At 42.4% G+C, this 21,888-nt stretch overlaps 1 protein-coding gene across 6 annotated transcripts in view; it reads right to left on the bottom strand.

The window, feature by feature from the left end:
• The window catches only part of ARHGEF10 (Rho guanine nucleotide exchange factor 10), a 231,747-nt gene that overhangs the window by 174,678 nt on the left and 35,181 nt on the right, over positions 1-21,888 (bottom strand). For all 6 annotated transcript variants that reach the window (XM_004707747.2, XM_045286716.1, XM_045286714.1 and 3 more), the window contains exon 2: positions 8,468-8,555. In XM_004707747.2, the coding sequence (XP_004707804.2) occupies positions 8,468-8,504 (37 nt within the window). In that variant the 5' untranslated portion in view covers positions 8,505-8,555. The remainder of the gene's footprint in view (positions 1-8,467; positions 8,556-21,888) is intronic.

Genomic DNA, 21,888 nt, shown 5'->3' with positions numbered 1-21,888 from the left:
AGCCAGTCAGGGTGCGATGTAACAACGATGAAACATACAACTTTCCTATAGTTCCTAAACGGTTCCTCCCCGCCCACTATCATGATTCCAATTCTACCTTACAAATCCAGCTAGACCAGAGGATATACACTGGTACAGATATGAACTGAGAACCCAGAGAATCCAGGACGGAAGATCCCTTCAGGACTAGTGGTGAGTGGTGATACTGGGAGGGTGGAGGGAGGGTGGGTTGGAAAGGGGGAACCAATTACAAGGATCTACACATAACCTCCTCCCTGGGGGACGGACAACAGAGGGGTGGGTGAAGGGAGATGTCGGACAGGGCAAGATATGACAAAATAATAATGTATAAATTTTAAGGGGTTCATGAGCGAGGGGGGAGAAGGGAGGGAGGGGAAAAATGAGGAGCTGATGCCAGGGGCTTAGGTGGAGAGCAAGTGTTTTGAGAATGATGAAGGCAATGAATGTACAAATGTGCTTTACCCAATGGATGTATGTATGGATTATAAGAGTTGTATGAGCTTCTAATAAAACAATATTTTAAAAAGCAGGATATAAAACTGTATATTCAATTACTGCAATTATTTTAAAGAATAAATGTGGGTACGGGGTAGGGAAGCAAACCAAGTGCCGATCTAAAATACAAACATTACCTATGTTACAGGGTTGATAATGGGCTTTAGAAATAAGAAAATGAGGAATCGTCTCCCCTCTTTATTTTCAAGGGCATTTGGAAGTGGAGATAGTTTTACTTTAACAATAGGAGAAACTGTAATTAAAACCTCACTGAATCATTAAAAAAGGCACCAGGGCATTATTCTCATTTTTTATTTTCACAAGAGTTAATTATCTAGAAAATCATGGAAGTTATTAATGCAATTTTTGAATGATAGGGTCATTATTTTTAAATTATAGTCTTGATGATGCCATCTACTCAATGAAAGATAGCCATATTCTCAGACTGTACATGAGAATTGTCTGCAATTGCCCTCTGAAGCTCCCAGGTGAAAAGTTAATCGTGGTAAACTCTACGTGGTAGAATATAAGCGCTTTTCACTTTGGTCTAGTCCAGAGTGAGTGCCCATGTAAGAAAATCTCTGCCTCAGTAACTCGGTCAAGGGTGCGAATCTACCCCAAGGACTGACAACCTGGCAAGAATAGCTGTGGTCACAGAGGCAGGACCTACAATATTTAAAGTCTGCCCCATGATCTCAAACGAAGGCAGACAGAGCCAACCAAGCACTTGGTAGTAGAAGGAGACAGATAGGTGAGGATGAGCAAAGTGCTCCCCTTGAGGGAATACCGAGATGAACTCCTTCCAATTCCTGCATCTGCTGGCGCTTGCTCTCGAGCTCTTTCAGTGCCCTCCCTGGGCACCATAGCAACAAGTCCTCATTCCGGGAGGGCCTGTCAATCACTGGGATAATTAATACAATCACTGTGATGAATTACTGTTTGGGGCATTTAACTTTTATTCACAAAATCAAGTGTAAGAAAAAAAAAGGAAAACAAATCTCAATAAATTAAGACTAAGACTGAATGGATGGGCATTACTGTGTTTCGTGGTGATGGTGTAGGTAAGGTAGCCGGAAACTGACCAATACACATATAGGTAGTTAATAAAGGGACCAGTGAATATCTGTCTTCTTTGAGAACAGCAAATAAAATATGGCTTACCATAATACAGATTTTCTATCCCATTTTTACATAGTAGGATTAGGAGTTGGGCTGCTGACCCCAAGGTTAGCAGTTCTAAACCACCACCCGCTCCTTGGGAGGAAGATGAGGCTTTCTAGTCCTGGAATATGTACAAGGACAGTTCTACCTTGTCCTACAGGGTCATCATGAGTCAGAATTGACTCAATGGCAGTGATAGATCATGCAAATTCTTTAAAATTTACATAGAGAAGAGGTTCTTGGACCTATTTTTATTTTGATGTCCTAACCACTCCAAAGTCCTGCAATTGCTTTGTCCCACCTTATACTTGTATGTGTGTGCGGTGGGAAAGTCAGAGAGAAACCGCGCGTGTGATGGATCACCTGAGGAGACACTCCCAGCCCACCACTCTGCCTCCCTTCAAGCAGGAAAACACTGAAAACGGATGCTCACTTCTGTGAAACACTAAAGGAAGGCGAGAGAATAAGAAAGAAACTGACACAAGGGAGAGAAGATAAAAAGAAAGGACGGGAAAATAACTCTCTAAGGGGATGGTCTGCTCCGCATGTGGTCCACAGGTAGAGCCTTTCTCCTGTGGCCTCTCCTGTGGTCTGTATTAGATTCCTGTGCTTCCACTTCGTGAACTGGAGGACCCCGGAACAGGAAGGGCATCTTTGTCCTCTGTATAATTTGCCGAGGAGTATCGCTTACAAGCTCTGGTGGCATGGTGGTTAAGCACTTGGCTGCTGGGTGAAAAGTTGGAAGTGAGAATCTACCAGCAGCCTTATGGGAGAAAGCCGTGGCAGTCTGCTTCTGTGAAGATTTGCGGCCTGGAACCCTGTGGGGCAGCCCTTCCCTGTCTTACAGGGTCAGCAGGAGCCAAAATCAGCTTGATGGCAGCGAAGTGCTCACCTGGCAGGGTGTACTTTGTACAGAGAAGAGTTCGTGAGCATGGGCTTGATTACTGACAGTAAAACATCTAATGGAGAACTTAAAATGAATTCACATACACTGGCAACCCAAACAGCCGTTAGTCTGTATCCCAGCAATTTTTTGAAAACCACTGAAATAGTGAATTTCTTCACTAACTTGAGAGGTGGGTCCAGACATACATACGTCTTGAGCAGGTCACTCACATCCCACTTGGCACAGCCAAATGTAAGACCGACAGCTTCTCACGTAACAGGGGTGAGGAGTAAAATATTCTCTTCTCTTTTTTTTCAAAGTTTTTATTCTTTTTTAATTTCCTCTCTTTATTTGCAAATAAACAATCAAGTTCTGGCCTGGTAGATCCTTATTGCCAGCAATTCACACATAAATTAAACCTAGAAATTACCTTAGAAACCTTCCAGTCCAAACCCCATGTGTCATGGCTAAAATGATGGGAGCCCAAGAGATCGAGTGATCTGATCAAAGTTATCACTTAAAAGTAGAAATAAGAATAAAAACCATGTCTCATGGTTCTTGGTACTCACTCTGATATGCCATGCTGAATCTGTGTCATATGTCCTCAGAAAACCCTAAACTTTGATGCTTCCATCCTATTTCACAATGAAACACAGACTGTGATAGGGGATGTACAGGAGAATCTTTTTTTAAAAAAACATTTTATTAGGGGCTCATACAACTCTTATCACAATCCATACACACTTTCAATTGTGTAAAGCGCATTTGTACTTCATTCTCAAAACATTTTCTTTCCACTAAAACCCCCGACATTAGGTACTCATTTTCCCCCTCCCTCCCCACTCCCCCCTCCCTCATGAGCCCTTGATAGTTTATAAATTGTTATTTTGTCATATCTTGCCCTGTCCGACATCTCCCCTAACCCACTTTTCTGTTGTCCGTCCCTAGGGAGGAGGTCACATATAGTCCCTTGTAATCGGTTCCCTCCTTCCTACCCACTCTCCCTCTACCCTCCCTGTTTGCAGGAGAATCTTTTAAGCATATAGCCAGTATCATAACACTGGAAATTCCTGGAATGGCCTCCCCTTGCCACTAAAATTCATTAGGCTATATAGGTTAGTATACACCTTGGTACCAGAAGTTTTCTAGCGGGAAATGACACATGTCTCAGGATTCCTTAAGGAATGGCTTACAGAAGAAGGGAGAACCAGAGTCTTTGAGATCAACTGTCTCAAAGGTCCACGCTTGCGGTGTCTCTGGTGTAAAGGCCTTTGAAGCTGCATAAATTAACTGCCAGACCTTTTCTGCTTAATTACCCTTGTGGTTTCTGCCCTCTCACAGCCTCCTATGTATGCGGGGACCACTCAGATTAGTCTGAAAGTGATGAGGCAGAGGCATCTCTAACTTTACAGGGAAAGGAGCCCGTTGGTGCTGTCAGGTAAGTGTTGGACCGCTAAGGCTAAGAAACCTGCCAGCACTCCACAGCAGAAAGATGAGGCTGTCTGCTACAGTAAATATTTACAGAGCCTTAAACCCTATGTATAGTCACTCTAAGTCAGAATCAATGTGACAGCAGTGGGTTGAGTTAACTTCACAAAAGGAAAGGAGAGCTAAGGTCAACAGTCCAGGGCTGATTCCTGAGCCAGAGGCCAGATGTGTCTCCACCCTCCAAACTTTTCACCAATTCTGACACTAACCTTCCCTCTCAAGACATTCTCCATTCCTCTGCTGGGTTCAATCATTCATTCCGATTGTCACCCGGGACTCACAGACAAGACTCATGGCTATGGGAATATTAGGGAGGCTGAAGGCAGCAATTCAGGATTAAAAACCATATATCAAAGGATATAACTCTTGGATCAGGACAGCCTCCTCTCAGCAGTGCCTGAAGTCACTCCTCTCTGTGACCCGTGTCCTCTTAGTTTCTACCCTGCTCTGGCAAGTGTTACAAAGGACTTTCAGGTCTGTCAATAAATGCCTAGGGGCATCCAACTCTGCTAATACGCCTGGGCCCCCAAATCACTCAATTCTAGTGCCGTGTGTAAGCAAACCTCCCTCTATCATGTGCTTGGAGGCACCCCAGCCTGACAGCAAGCCTCCTGCCCAAAGGTGATCACAGCAGTCTCGCTCTGAGCTCTGAAGACCACCATGACATAGCTTGCCAGTCTTCTGAAGGTCTCCTGGTTCTGTTGCTGCTGCTGCTGCTGTTTCTCTGCCAGTATTCCTCCCTGTCTCTAGCCATCACCAGTGTTACAATTTCCTGGGTTGAGGAAGTTCTCAGTACAGGTATACTGGGTCCAAAGGATATGTTCCATTCTGGGATCTTCTTTCTTGGTAGTGATGAGATCCCCTCTAGACCTCGAGGGAAGGCAAGCTACCCAACCCCACATTAGAGTTCCACCCACCTTATTTGCATGGTCCCAATCCCACAAGGGTGCCATAGATCTTACTTATATTATGAGCAGACTAGCCAATCTAGCCTCTTCAGTGGGCCATAAGCATCTAACATCAGAGGGTCAGGAAAAAGAGGAAGATCATCAACACGATGAATTGACACTATAGCTGCTACAATGGGCTCAAACAAAGCAACAACTGGGAGAATGGTGTGGGGCTGGGCAGTGTCTTGTTCTGTTATGCAGACGGTTGCCATAAGTAGGAACTGACTTGATACCCCTACCAACAACACAGTCCTCTGGTCTGCAGGGCCAGCCCCAATCCCAACTACGTGGACACACCCCCTCCCAACCTCCCCTCAGAAGAATTCACTTCAGAGGATAGCACTGAAGCTATAGCTCGGGGAGAGTTGCATGTCTAATCAGAGCACACAAACGAAGATGGAAGAAGAGAGAGTGGAACACTTCCTGGCCCACCAAGCCTCAAAGACAATATTCTTGCTCAGAGCAGCCAATGCACAGAGAGGACCATAGGGCGGGCTCCACTATAAGACAGGACATCCCTCACTGACCCATAGTGCTACACAGGGCAAAACTGGAGACACAGTAGAGGAATTGTGCCCAATCTGACCCCACCACACTGGGGCAAAACACTAAGGGTGTGCAACAGAGCAGCAAGGGGAGCAGAACAAGGAAGTCCCCAAGGAATACCAAAAATAGACTTTGTGGCCAGGGCATTGTACCCTATCCAACTCAACTGGAAAATACTCCTAAAGGTCAAAATAGGCCTTGAACTATTTATAGGCCTTTCTGTTTTTGTCATTGTTTTTTGTTGTTGTTGCTGTTTTGGTTTTTTGTTTTCTTTTGTTGCTTTGTTTTGCTATGTCTTATTTTCGTGCTTATTATTGTCTCTGGATGTCTATCTAGATCAGATAAGCGGGATAAACAATCCGAAAGAGAAAACAATGGGAATGATGGTTCTGGGGGGGACACGGGAGAGAGGGAAGTGGGGGAAAGGAAAGGAAGTGTCAACCAACCAAAGGACAAGGGAACAACAAATGACCTAAAAATCAATGGCATGGACGGTATAGGATGCCTGGTGGAGCTTTAACAAGGGCAATGTAGCTGAGAGGAATTTCTGAAACCCAAATGAAGGCCAAACATGATAGTGGGACAAGAGCAAAGTAAAAGGAAATAGAGTTAAGAATGAGGAGACAGAGGACATTTATAGAGGTCTAAACACAGGCATGTACCTATGTAAATATATTTATATATAACAATAAGGAAAGAGATCTATGTACATATATTTACTTGTTAAGTATTAAGGTAGCAGATGGGCATTGGGCCTCTCTACTCAAGTACTCCCTTAATGCAAAAACACTTTGTTCTAATAACCCAGCATTCTGTGATGCTCACCTTCCTGACACGATCGCTGAAGACAAAATGGTTACATAAGCTAATGTGGTGAAGAAAGCTGATGGTGCCCGGCTATCAAAAGAGATAGTGTCTGGGATCTTAAAGGCTTAAAGATAAACAAGTGGCTATCTAGCTGAGAAGCAACAAAGTCCACATGGAATTAGCACAACAGCGTGTGTGATCATGAGGTGTCGAAGGGATCAGGTATCAGGCATCAAAGACCCAGAACAAAAAAACATACCCATGTGAATGCGGGGGGTGGGGGCGGGCGGTGCAGAGTGGAGACACAAAGTCCATCTGTAGACAATTGTACATCCCCTTACAGACGGGTCACAAGGAAGAGACAAGCCGGTCAGGGTGCAGTATAGCACCAATGAAACACTCAACTTTCTTCTAGTTCTTTAATGTCTCCTCCCCCCACTCCCAACTATTATGACCCCAACTCTACCTTACAAATCCAGATAGACCAGAGCATGTACACTGCTACACATAAGAGCTCGAAACACAGGGAATCCAGGACAGATAAACCCCTCAGGAACAATAATGAGAGTACTGATCCCAGGAGGGTACGGGGAAGGTAGGAGGAGAAAAGAGGAACCAATCACAATGATCTACATATAACTCCTTCCAAGGAGGATGGACAACAGCAAAGCAGGTGATGGAAGACATCAGTCAGTGTAAGCTTAAGACATGAAAAAATAATATTAATTTAAAAATTATCAAGGGCTCATGAGGGAGGGAGAGTGGGAAAGGGAGGGGAAAAATGAGCAGCTGATACCAAGGGCTCAAGTAGAAAGAAAATGGTTTGAAATTGATGATGGCAACAAATGTACAAATGTGCTTGACACAGGGATGTATGTATGGATTGTGATAAGAGCCCCAATAAAATGATTTAAAAAACAAACAGCCCTCTGACCGGAGTTCCAAAGACTACATATAGCAAGCAGTGTAATATTATGTAATTCACACACCACCATGCCTAAATATGATCTAGAAGATACCATGAACATGTGAGCTAGGTTTCCAAAGGCACTACAAAACTCTGAATAAGACATAATGTGGAAAAATTGATTAAGCATAGTTTTGACAGTGTTTCCTGTCTCGTTTATTCAGCAGTGACTCCGCCATGGTAACTTAAGAATGCCAGGTCTCCTATAGCAGAAAGCTTAGTTTGTGGCTCCATGGTCTGTTTTTGACCTACTAGGCAGATGGATAAAGAAATCCAGGACCTTTTCCCATGTGCATGACAGGGGAGGGCGGATGGAAGAAAGGAACTGAGTCTCCAGCTGAATTCCCACGAACTTAGGGGCCTGTAGTTTGGTGTCTGAACATTATTGTTGGATAAGCTTCTTTCTAAACCTAAATTCTTTCAATACCTTCCACCTCCCACTTTAGTTCTAACTGGTTAAAGTCACTCTAGTAATTAGCATAAGTCACAAAATTGTATCTTCCGTGGGATTTCATGATTCTTGTTTTTATCTTTCTATATTCTCCCATTTTCTATGATAACATATAACTGCTATGATTCAGTGGGGAAATAAATTGAAATTGCAACATTTTTATAGCTATTAATCCAATAAAATGTGGCTACTGAAACAAAAACCTGCATGAAGGAGAACACCTCAGGAGAACGGAAGAGGCCCAGTGCTGGATCAGGAAAGGGGAGAGGGGTTCGGTGGGGATTGTGTAAGTGGTTAAGTTCACCATCATTTTACTGTCTGCAGTCAGAACTTTGTCAATCTCCCTAAGAAGTGTTCACCTCAAGTTATACCATAGTCACCAGCAATTTAGTGATTTCAAAATATGGAGTCCTTGGTGACAGCCACAATTCACCATAATCCACTGAGATTACAACCCACTGCCATCACGTTGACGCCAACTCCTAGTGGTACTCCAGGGCAGGACAGAATGGCTCCTCAGGGTCTCCAAGACTGGAAATCTTTACTGGGACAGATCGCCTAAGCTTTCCCTCAAGGAGTGGCTTGTGGATTTAAACAACACTTAACCCACTAGACCAGCAGGTCTCCCTCTAGTTTTCCACTTGATTTGAGCTTTCCTTCAGGGATACATCTACTGAAATAAACCCTTCCGTTACCTTCTGGCATGTGAGGAGGCGGTTCTTGTTGGTCCATACTACTCGCTTCCGAAACCTCGCCTTAGCGTTGTTAACTGAGAGATGACCCCTGCAGGATAAAAAGACACAGTTCCATCACTGTCACACCTATTTCAGGCTGATAAGTGTTCACATTCACTAAACTTCTAACAAACACTCTGGACATAACCTTGAGAAAGAGAAAATGTACATTTACAAACTCACTGCCTATTAGCTACAAACACAATGTGCAATCCTTCCTTGCAATTCCATTCAAAAGCAAAACAAGACAAGAGGGTTTTCGGAATCCTCCTGATTTCATCTGGAACAGCAGCCAGACTTTATTTGCAATGTGATTTCACTGGCCCAACCCCTCCCAACCCAATCCCCTCTCAGAGGCTTCCTGGTTGAATACTAAGGAAAGAACTCCATCTTCGGACAGGTATGAGCCTACTGTTTTTCTTCCTCTTCCTTTCAGCTTAACCTTTACTAGCATTGAATAAAGAAACTCCCCCCCCCCCGCCAGATTTTTCATATATCTATCTATATAAGATAGATGGGATAAACAATCCAGAGGAGAAAACAATGGGACCAACGGTTCAAGGGGGAAAGGGAGAGGAGGATGTGGGGGAATGGGAATGGGGAGCCAACAAACCCAGGGACAAGGGAACAAGAAAACTAAAACTGATGGCGAGGAGGGCATAGAATGCCTGGTGGGGTTCAATCAAGTGCAGTGTAGCTACGAGGAAGTACAGGGAGCCAAATGAAGGTCAAACATGATAGTGGGACAGGAGGAAAGTAAAGGATATAGAGGAAAGAACTAGCCGGCAAAAGACATTTATAGAGGTATAAACATGTGCATTTACATATGTAAATATATTAATATATAACAACAGGGATATAGGTCTATGCATGTATGTGTGTGTGTATATATATATATACACATATGTTAAGTATTAAGGTATCAGATGAACACTGAGTCTCTATTCAAGTCCTCCTTCAATGCAACAACACTTTGTTCTAATAGCCTGGCATTCTGTGATGCTCACTTTCCCAATACAGTCCCTGAAGAGAAAATAGGCACATAAGCAAATAGGGTGAAGAAAGCTGATGGTGCCCAGCTATTACAAGATATAGAACCTCGGTTCTTAAAGGCTTGAAATTAAACAATTGGCCATCTAACAGGGAGGCAATAAAGCCCACATGGAAGCAGCACACCAGCCTGTGTGATCATGAGGTGTCAATGGGATCAGGTATCAGGCATCAGAAGGCCCAAAAAACAACCAACCATTTCATTGTGAATGGGAGGGGTTGGAGTGGAGTCCCAAAGCCCATCTGTCGACAACTGGACAGCCCCTCACAGAAGGGTCACAAGAAAGGGACAAGCCTGTCAGGGTGTAGTATAGCACCAATGAAACACACAACTTTCCTCTAGTTCTTTAATGCTTCCCCCCCCCCATCATGATCCAAATTCTACCTTACAAATCTGGCTGAACAGCGCATGTACACTGCTACAGATAAGAGCTCGAAACACAGGGCATCCAGGACAGATAAACCCCTCAGGACCAATAAAATGTGAGTAGTGATACCAGGAGGTTAGAGAGAAGGTGGGGGAGAAGGGGGAGAAAGGGGAAACCGATCGACGTACAACCCCACCTCCACCCCACCCAGGGGGACAAACAGCAGAAACATGGGTGAAGGGAGACAACGGATGGTGTAAAATATGAAAAAAATAATTTATAAATTATCAAGGGTTCACGAGGGTTGGGAGGGTGGGGGGTGGAGGGGTAAAAAAGAGGAGGTGTTACCAAGGGCTCAAGTAGAAAGAAAATGTCTTGGAAATGATGATGGCAACATATGTACAAATGTGATTGATACAATTAATGTATATACTGTTATAAGAGCTGTAAGATCCCCCAATAATATGATTTATTAAAATTTTTAAAAAGAAACTTCGGAATGAAAGAACAAAATTGCTATTTTCTTAGACTTTTTTCTCTTTTTTGCACAATCATATCATTCACCGAGTCTCTGAAATTTCCTCTGTTTTCCATTTCCCGTTTCCCTACATGCCAGCAGTAAAATCAAACTGGACAATGTGTTCTACCAGCTACACCACCACCATGCCCCAAGGAATCGCTAAGGAGGTCTGGGGGGGGGGGGGACACGTGTCCCTATTTGCCAGTGCTTAGACCATCAACCCCTGCCCTGGGTTCTGATCAGATGCAAAGCCACAATCTGCCTAGAACTCATCACTTCAGAGGCAACTTTCCAGGTTCTCTAATGATCCAGGGGACACTCGAGACAGCCAGAGAAGCTGTTTTTTGTTTGTGCATTTTAGGTTCCTAAGAATTAAGAACAATTATAATACGATCATGTGGAATGACAAATCGCTGGTGAGCGTCAACTAACTTTCCAGCACCTCATCCAAACACCACGAGGCCTGTCCACACCCTCGACCAGCATTATCTTCCTGCTCTGGTCAAGACTGAAAAACATGACAGCATTCTGGCAGGCAAAGCTTAGACCTTATCTGCAATCCACAGAGGATGCCAAGCAATCTGTCTGAGTGATGTGTATTTTAACCTAATTAACTGACTTGATTGCTTATGTGGGCACTTAACAGGAATGAAAAATAAAGCACACTCTCAAATTATGATCAGCTGGTACTATGCATGCCTCATCAGCCATCGGGCTAGGACAAAAGCCAAAAACGAAACTCACTGGCACATCAATGCCAACTCAGATCGACATTATAGGACAGGGCAGAGCTGTCGCTGTGGGTTTCTAAGACTGTAACTCTATAAGGGAATAAAAAGCCCTGTCTTTCTCCTGAGGAGCGACTGGTGGTTTTGAACTTCAGACTTTGTGGTTACCAGTGCAACAAATAACCACTACACCTCCAGAGCCCCTCAGGTAAGATAAAGTGGAGTTTAATGTTCACCAATCTTAGGAGCCCATTTTCAAGAGAATATACCAAGGCTTAGAAAGTTTAAGAAACTTTCCCAGGTTTATAGAATTACCTGGATGCTGCAAATATTAACACACTTATCTATTGCTGCCAGTATATAAACTGAAAGTATGAACCTACCCAGAAGTGATTCAGAAGAAAGGCCAGGTGATCTCTTTACAGAAGAATCAACTATGGAAAACCCTACGGAGCACAAGTCTACTCTGCTACACATGTAGGCAACTCCATAGTGGCTGGTTCATAGTCTTCACTAAAGTAGCGGACTAATGCTAGAACCTGAGTTTAACTATTACAGTGTGGCTCAGAGACTATGTGCACTGAACCTAGATACTGAACCTAGAATGCTGGTATCAGAATCTCTGATGTCCACTCTGAGACAGGGTATAGGGACAGATTGCCCAATAAGCAAGTTAAGCATGTTCTCAGGATACCAAAACAGGGGCACAATGCTTGTCTAAAGGAAAGACCTATCTATAGATGCCAAGGAGACAGGACACAAGGAAAAGGGTGGAAGGGGTAGTAAAGGCAACAAATGAAATTTATACCATTTTATAAATGTTGTATCTGATGACAATTACATTTCCTTTCCATTTAGACCAACTGGGTATAACTTGAAGGAGCCCTGCAGGTGTAGTGTCTTACATGTTAGGCTCCTAACCACAAAGCCAGCAGTTCTCAACCACCAGAAAAATGAGCCTTTCTGCTCCCATAAATAGTTACAGTCTTGGAAATGCACAAGACAGTCATTAATAGTAGCGTCATTAATAGTCAGAATCGACTTGATGGTAGAGAGTTTATGGGTATAACTTCAACTTTAAAGCTGGTTTCTTCTCATCTGCCACGTGAGAACACGCCAGCGGCACTATAGTCGTGTGCTTTGTGTTTCTGCACAGAGCAAACCTAAACACGGCTTCAACGCTGTCTTCAGATTGAGAGCACCCTTGTACCCGTGTCCCAGTGGGCTTCCACGTTCTCACCCCTGTAGGGTATCAGCAATAATCCAATGGACACTGACAATGCAGCATCAAAGGATGGAAAATGATTTGGCAACTTTTAAAATATTATTTCAAAACAAACAAAAAAACTCATCTGCAAAAGGCTACCAACAAATATCATACCACAAAGAAACCACATAATTTCCAACTGCCTTTTAAATTCCCAACTGCCTTTGAGCCCTGGTGGCACACGTAAGTTACTCCTTGTGGCGCTACGTGCAAGGTGAGCCATAGAAACGACCACAGGAGAGAGATGCTGCTGTCTGCTCCTGGGAAGATTGTGAGTTCGCTGTACTTTGCTGGCTTGTGTGTTGCTATGAGGCTGGACGGTGGCTGGTATTTAAAATGCCTACACGAGGGTCATGCAAAGGGAAGAGGTGTCAGGGGTTTTCAGCGGTTTTTGAGATGGGATGCCTGGTGGCCTTTTTCTGTGATTTAGCAGAGTGTGATGAAATGTATCATCTTTACAAATCTAATATTACCACAAGGCTGCACTTTCCACTATGGTAGCTACTAGCCACTTGTGGCTATTGAACATTTGAAGTGTGGTTGTCCAAATTGAGATGCACTGTAAGTGTAAAATCAAATAGTAAAAATAATGAATACAAATTATCTCAGTAATATTTTATATTGGTGACATATTTTAAACAATATTTTGGACACTTAGAATTAAATAAATTATAATATTAATCAAATAATTTTAAAAAGAAATATCACTTAAAGGGCAAACCTAAAGAAACCAAACTCTGCCATCAAGCTGATACTGACTCACAGTGACCCTGACGGACAGTGGTTCTCAACTGTCCTAATGCTGCAACCCTTTCATGCAGTTCCTCATGTGGTAGTGACCCCCAACCATAAAATGATTTCATTGCTACTTCATTACTGTAATTTTGCTACTGTTAGGAATTGGGCAACCCTTGTGAAAGGGTCGGTTGACTCCAAAGGGGTCATAACCCACAGGTTGAGAACCTCTGCTATAGGACAAAGTATAACTGCCCCTGTAGGCTTCCAAGACTCTCAGACGTTGTTGTTGTTGCTAGGTGCCACCGATTCCAACCCCTATCTACCCTATGCACAGCGGAACAAAACCCGGCCCTGTCCTGGTGCATCCTCACCACTGTCCTTATGCCTAATTTCACTTGTAGAGCCACGGTGCCAAAACATCTTGTCCAGAGCCTTCCTCTTTTTTGATGCCTCTCCACTTTACTAAACATGATGTCTTTCTCCAGGGACTGGTCTCTTCTGACATGTTAAAATGATGTAAGATGAAGTCTCACCATCCTTGCCTCTAAGGAGCACTCTGGCCATACTTTGTCCAAGACACAATTCAAATGCACTGCTTCTTCTTCAATGATCAGCAGTGGAATTTTAAAATCATGAAGTGCAATGCTGTCTGCGATAGGATTATATCGATCTGCCTTCAAAGAAATCCAATCAATATAATTATTATTCAAATTTATGCACCATCCACAAAAGTAAGTGATGAAGAAATTCAGGATTTCAGTCTGAAATTGCTCAAACATTCAAACAAGATGCATTGGCGATTGGAATGCAAAAGTTAGCCACAAAGAGGAAGGAGCAGTATGTGGAAAATATGCACTCGGTGAAAGAAGCTGGAGATTGCATTAAAAAATTTTGCAGGACCATCGATGTGTTCATAGAAAATATGAACACATATTTTTCAACAACACAAAAGGCGACTATGCATATGTACTTCTTCAGATGGGGTACACGGAAAATAAAAATGACTACATCTATGAGAAGAGATGATGGAGAATATCAATTCAGTATCAGTTCAAGCTGCACTGAAAGCATTAGCCAAAAACAAGGCTCCAAGGATCGATGAAATATCAACTGAAATGGTTCAACAAGCACTGGAAGCACTCATTCACTTCTGCCAGGAAATTTGGAAGACAGCTACTTGGCCAACTGGCTAGAAGAGATCCACATTTGTATCCATTCCAAACAAAGTTGATCCCACAGAATGCTCAGATAATAGAGCAATATCACTGATATCACCTACAGGCAAAATCTTTTTGAAGATCATCAAACAATAGTTGCAGCAGTACATTGACAGGGAGCTACCAGGCTGGATTCAGAAAACAAAACAAAACAAGAGATATCAATGCCCAAGGCAGATGGATGTTGGCTGAAAGCAAAGAATCCCAGAAAGATGTTTACTTGTGTTTTATTGAGTATTCCAAGGCATTCGACTGTGCGGATCATAACAAACTACGGATAACCTGAAAAGAATGGGAATTCCAGAATACTCCCACTCATGTGGAACTAAAACATGGATCAAAAGGCAGTTGTACGAACAGAACAGGTTAATACTGCATGGTTTGAAATCAGGAAAGGCATGCATCAAGGCTGTGTTCTTTCACTGTACTTATTCCATTTCGATGCTGAGAAAATCACCAGAGAAGCTGGCTTATACGAAAAAGAATGCGGTGTTCTGAATAGCGGAAGGTTTATTAACAAGGTCATATGCAGATGACACAATCTTGCTTGCTGTAAAGGAGGAGGGCCTGAAGCACTTCCTGATGCACAAAATCACGGACTGCAATCTTCAGTATGGATGACAAGTCAATGTAAAGAAGACCAAAATCTTCACACTGGACCAAGAGTAACATCATGATAAATGGAGAAAAGGTTGAAGTTGTCAAGGATTTTTAATTGCTTGCTTCCATAATCAATGCTCATGGAAACACCAAAGAGATCCAAAGACTAATTGCAGTTACGTAAATCTGCTGCACAAGACCTCTTAAGAGTGTTGAAAAGCAAGAATGTTGCTTTGAGGACTAAGTTTTGCCTGACCCAAGCCATGGTATTTTCAATTGCCTCACGTGCATATGAAAGTTGCACACTGAATAAGGCGGACCTAAATGGAATCACAGCAACTGAATTGTGGTGCTGGCCAAGAAAACTGAAAGCCCCATGAACGGAGGCCAGTGTGCTACTTAGAGGCAAGGTTGGCAAGACCTTGGACATGTAGTCAGGAGAGACCAGTCCCTGGAGAAGGTAAAGCGGAGGGACACTGAAAGAGAGGAAGACCCTCGACAAGATGGATTGACGCGGTGGCTGCAACAATGGGCTCAGGCGTAGGAACATTGTGAGTAGGGCACGGGGTGGGCGGTGTTTCAGTCTGTTGTGCTTTGGGTCACTATAGGTGGAACTGACTCAGTGGCACCTGACCACCACTGCCGCCACCCCCAGCAGTTCACCAGTGCAGGTGCATTCCTTAGAAAGACAAGTAAGTGCCGTAAGGGCTCCAGAAGTGTCACTGAGTGCCAGGGACGTGCACACGAAAGGACACTTACATCCTGCTTAACAAGCAGAAAGGGAAGAGAAAGGGAGGATGGCGTTCTTACTCCCAGATTTTCTTTCTCACACAATAAGGCTGATGAAGGATACATTAAAAATCAAATGAAAAAATTTAAATAATAAAAAAAAATTTTAATCCAAAAATGTGTGCAGCCTTATTCTGATGGCTGAAATACAAACCTCTATGAACAAGTGTAACAATTTTATTCTTGCATGAGAACTAACTTGATTGAGGAAAAGAAATTTCACTCATGTGAGCATGTATGGTTCCACAACAGTTACATAATAAACTGTATATTTCCCAATGTTGACACTGCTTTAAGCATATTTCTAACTTTAATGATAATAGAACACTGATTTCATTGCCAAAGAGACTCTAAAGCCCCAGAAAGACTGGGTTCATTTAAGAGACATGGAAGTAAATTTTACTCAGCACCTTAACTGTGAATTTGTAAGAAAGAGATGTCTTTAATTATAGCATGTTGGAGATGAAAGATTTGTCTAAAAATCAAATATAGTAACTTGTCGTAATACTGCTTTTCTGATCGTTGAATTTTACTTCATAACGTCTTTTCATTTGTTCATTTATACTAGAGAATTTCTTATGAAAAAGAAACATCAAAATTGAATTAAGAGCCATTTAAACCAAAATTTGTCAGCGTCAATTTTTCGTTTTAAAAGATCAGCTAACTTTACTGACCCATTTCCTTTGTTGTAGAACACGTGAAATGTTCCTGTACAATGTACTAAGTGCACATGGAACTCTAAGCATCATTGACTCTAAGGAGCTGTACTTCTTCCAAGACAGATTTATTTGTTCTATGGGCAGCTCATGGTACTTTCAATATTCTTTGCCAGCACCATAATTCAAATGCTTCAATTCTTCTTTGATCTTCCTTATTCAATATACAACATTCACATGCATAGGGGGTTTAAGTCAGGCACATCTTAGTCCTCAAAGTATCCTCCTTACTTCTCACCACTTTAAAGTGGTCTTATGCAGCAGATTTGCCCAATGCATCATGGGAGCTCTTAACTGCTGCTTTGGTGAACACTGATTGTGGGTCCAAGCTAAACAAAATTCTTGACAACTTCAAAATTTTCCCCATTTATCATGATGTTACTGACTGATCCAGTTGTAACGATTTTGGTCTTCTGTTTAGATAGAATATAGTCATTTCATTTCCAAACAATTTAAGACATGTATTCTTAGACTGCATCTAACATGCTTTAGACAGGCTGTCATGAGAAACTAGTCCCCGGAGAAAGACATCATGCTTGGTAGGTAGAGGCACAGAAAAAACGGAAGACCTTGAACAATATGGCTACTATGAGGGGTCAAACTTAAGACCAATTGCGAGGATGGCACAGGGCATTGTCAAACTTAAGACCAATTGCGAGGATGGCGCAGGGCATTGCTCTGTTGTGTTTTGTACATAGGGCTGCTGTGATTCAGGACCGACTCGATGGCATCTAATAACAACAACATTCGTTGACTGCACAGGACAGTACCCAAACCACGGGAGTGGAAATACTCTTCATAAAGACTATGGAACGTGTGTTTTTAGTGATCTGCTCCAACGGGAAGCGCGTGAGACATTGGTTCTGAGACAATGACAACATCATATGTGCAATCAAACATCACTGTGTTTCCTTTCTAGTCAACATGTGTTTATGTTTATATTACAATGCTGAAGAATTGTGTGGATTCTATGAATTAATATCATATGTTCAGGCTAGGAAGAAATTATAATCAAGGCATACACATACGCACACCCATACACAAAATTACACTCAAAATATGTTTGGACATATCATGCACTAACAGCATGAAAATAAAGCTGAGAGATTACTTCCTGCACAGAGATGGGCAGTGGAGAGATACAGCAAGGAAGCAGTGTGTGAGGCAGGGCTTGAAGAACTAGTGGGGAATCACGACAGCACAGACCTAACAGGAGGGTCCCAGTAAAATGACTAAATAAAAAAATAAATTTTAAAAAGAAAAAAAAAAAGGAAGCAAATGTCTTGAGAATGATGAGTACAACAAATGTACAAATGTGCTTGACACAATGGATGGATGGATGGATTGTGATAAGAGCTGTACGAGCCCCCAATAAAAGGATTTTAAAAAGAAAAGAAAAAAAAAGAACTACCAGGAGGGGAGTGCTTTCTACTATTAGGTTCTGTCCTATGGCTCCCATGGTAGTAAAGAAATACCTGAGCGCATAGCTGAACTTCCTGTAACAGTGTGTTAATGTCGTTTTCAACAATGTCATGTCACAAACTAGCCAAAAACGGAAACATTTATACAAAGGGTATCAAAAAGTTTAAGGAAAAACTATTTCTTTAATTGAATTTTTCCATGAGTTTTTTGAAGCCATGTTTAATGTCAATACTACTGAGTAATTTAGATGATATGAATCAGAGAAAGGAACATTGAGAAGGGCTACCGGCCTTAGGCTTGTTTTATTGTCGCACCTGGTCCTTCCAGAGGACACAAAGACCCCTACAGGCAGTGTGCGGAAGAGGAAAGGGGAAAAGCTACCAGGAGTATAGAGGAAACAGAATAAATAAACATACACCAGCTTCAGAGGAAGTAGGACAAAATAAATGAAATTACTAAATATAGAGCATTGGTAGTCTGTAAGAAGATGGTTTCCATGTGATACTTTATATTCTCACCATGCACAAGTTATTCTGATATTTGCCCCTTTTCAATCGATGAAGAAACTAAACTCAAAGTTGCCCAAAGTTCATACAAGAGCGAAATGACGTTCTTGGGCTTTAGAGAAAAGCAAAACGTTTCTTTGAGATCATTTGTTACATTATGTATTTATGGGATGCATCTACACAAGAGTGTGTGTATGTGTTCAAGGAGCCCTGGTGGTGTAGGGGTTACCAATTTGGGCTGTTAGCCACAAGGTCAGTAGTTCAATACCAGCAGCTGCTCTACAGGAGAAAGAGGCGGCTTTGTACTCCTTAGAGTTCCAATCTCTGAGACACACACGGGCACTTCTACCCTGTCCTCTAGGGTCGCTACAATTTGACGTCAGGGAATTTTCATTGTTGCGTCTGTATTCATATTCACATTGTGCTTGTCTATGGGGTGAGGTAGTGGAACAGGAAAAACAAATTGCAGAAAAGGCTTGTGAGCAGAAAGGGTTAGTTATTTCTCTTTTTAAAGAATGGTTTTATTGGCATATAATTCACATATCATACAATTTAAGATTTCAATCATATTAAGAAGAGTTGTGCAATCATCAACACATTCGATGTCAGGCCTTTTCTTCTTTCTCATACTCCCTGCTCCCTCCCATCTCTCGCAGACCATCTCTGCCATACCACTAGGTAATTCTTCATCCAGTAACTGCCCTTACAGATAGATTTCCCTATCCTGGATTTTCTATTCAGAAAGTCATGCAAAACACAAACAAAAACAAAACAGAGGGAAAGCTCAATCAAAAAGAAAGAAGAGTATATTAAAAATTCAAATAACTTCAAAATGGATCAAAGGGGAGGTCAAATGATTACATTTTAACCTAACCACATCTACCGTGATCAACTTTACAATTCTGTCTGACACAAAAAACTGTTCACATCCCTGGACTATGGAGAGCGGGGATCCAACAGAGGCGTAATCCATGTGCAGACTCTGCATGGATTTTGGGCTCTCCCAGGGTCCTCCATAGGCTTCTGCAAACCAGATGCTTCAGAGCTTCCGCAAACCAGTAGCTTAGTTTTACAAGCTCGGATAGCATTCTCTCCTTAAGATTTGGATTTTATTGTTAAAATCTTTGGATCACACAGGCTGATGTGCTTCTTCTGTGTGGGCATGATTGACACTTCACTTAGGTGCTGTGTATTTCAGATAAGGCTTTAAAAACCAGACACGATTCTTTGATAGCCAGGCCCATCTGGTTTCTTCACCACACTTTGCTCTAGCACCCACATCTTCGGTGATCTCCTCATGAGAGCAAGTACAGAGTAGAGCCACGTCATAAGAACTAATTGTTCGGAGATTAGGGCTGTGATTAAATAAGAAGCTAGTTATCTTCTGCAGGGATTTTGTTTAATAAACTCAAACAAACACTCTATCATGCTACATGAATGTCTAATATCCACAAGGCCTTTCGTGTCTTAACAGAGCTGTGTTTTCTAAATTGTACCATTTGCTCATTTTTAAACATTTTCCTACCACATTATATGAATTACATTTATGGTACCTAAAATAAAAAAAATTGAATCAAATTTTCCCATTCATAGTATTGGGACAAATTTTTAAAAAGAAAAGTCCACTTGTGAATAAGAGTAACTAACTGTTAGAAAAAACCCAAAACTCCAAAGCTGACTGTCAAATTGGCACTAATTCACAACAAAGCCATGTTCATCACAGCAGAACTGCCTCCACAGAGCTTGCCATGGCTAACATTTTGGGAGCAGATTTCCAGGTGTTTCTCCAGTGGCATTTTCTGGGTGGATTCAAACCTACAAATAGAGCTGAGCACCTTAGCCATCCGCACCATCCAAGGACTCCACCTCCTTTATAAGCCCGAGACGTGATGTCACTGAGTCACTTCGCACTCCTGGTGACCCTATATAAGGCTCGGAGTCTACGCATCTCCACAGCAGAGTCTCAACTTTGCCCTGAGGAAAGCTGGTGGTTTGGAATGCCTACATCGCAGGTAACAGCCCAACAGCTATCTCGCTTCACCATCACACATTCTAACACACCAAACCAAAATCCAAACCTGTTAGCCTGGAGTCAATTCTGATTCGCAGTGATGCTGTAAATCTTTCCATAAGCAGAAACCCTTCTTTCTTCCTGGAAGCAATAGGTGGGTTTGAACTACGGATTTCACAAATGGTCCAAACACCCAATAATGTCACCAGTGCCCCCCCCCCCCATGCAGCACTGACTAAATGCCAGAAACTATTCTAATTACTTTACGTAGTTAACCTTGCTAACCAGGAATATCTGAAACCATCAGCCCCTGTGCTGGAGAAAGATGAGACTTTCTGCTCTCAAAGAGTTACACTTCTCGGAACCTATAGGGGCAGTTTGCATCTGTCCTATATGGTCAGTAGGGATCAGAATTAACTAATGTCCATGACTTTGTTTTTTGTTGTTGTTTTAACAAGCTCATTACTATTCCTATTCCATTGAGAAGGAAACTGAGGCACAAGAAGGTTACATAACAAACTCCTGGATAGGCAGCTAGTAAGTGACACAGTTGGGATCTAAAACCGTACATTCTGCTTCCACATGTGTTCTAGAACTTTTTGTTTTTCAAAGTCAGAGTTCTTGAAAAGCTGCATTCTTAAGAAAGAAACTTGCCAGAATCTTTTTTTTTAAAGAATGTGTTGCCTGAGGCTGCAGACAGGTTTTGGGCCTCAGTTCATACCTTCCCTCAACACAAGAACACTTTGTTCTAACAAATTGGCATTTTTTTTCCCCACCCTCCCACCCACTCCATCCAACACACACACACACACACACACACACACACACACACACACACAATTGCTGAAGTCAAAATGGATGCATAAGCATATGTGGTGAAGACAGAGCATGGTGCCTGGCTACTAAAAGATACAGCATCTGGGGTCTTAAAGGTTTGACGTTAAACAAGCGGCCATCCAACAATGAAGCAACAAGCCCACACAGAAGCAGCACACCAGCCTGTGTGATCATGAGGTGTCATCAGGACCGGGCAACGGGCATCAGAAGATTCACAGCAAACAATAAACAAACAAACAAAAAAGTGTTGGTGAGAATGAGGGAGGTTGGAGTGGAGACCCAAAGTCCATCTGTAGACAATGGAATATCACCCCACAGCGGGGTCACAGGAAGAGGATGAGTCAATCAGGGTGCAGTAGAACACTGATGGATCACACAATATACTTCTGATCCCTTGAGGCTCCTTCACCCCCCACTATCATGACCCCAGTGCTGCTTCCCACTCTGGACTAGACGGGCGCATGTACATAGGTATAGGCAAGAGATAAAACTCACAACACATGGAACCAGGAACAGAAATGGGAATAGAAATAGCAAAAGGGTAGGGGGAAGGAGGGAAGAGGTGAGGAGGGAGGGGGGCACTGCTCACAATGAATGGCACATAACCATAAAC

The sequence above is a fragment of the Echinops telfairi genome, unplaced genomic scaffold (genome assembly GCF_000313985.2).
Source record: "Echinops telfairi isolate 266 unplaced genomic scaffold, ASM31398v2 ScPeMD7_9;HRSCAF=40, whole genome shotgun sequence".
Lineage (NCBI taxonomy): Eukaryota > Metazoa > Chordata > Mammalia > Afrosoricida > Tenrecidae > Echinops > Echinops telfairi.
The sequence above is the reverse complement of the archived record's forward strand: the minus strand, read 5'-3'. Positions and strand labels throughout refer to the sequence as shown.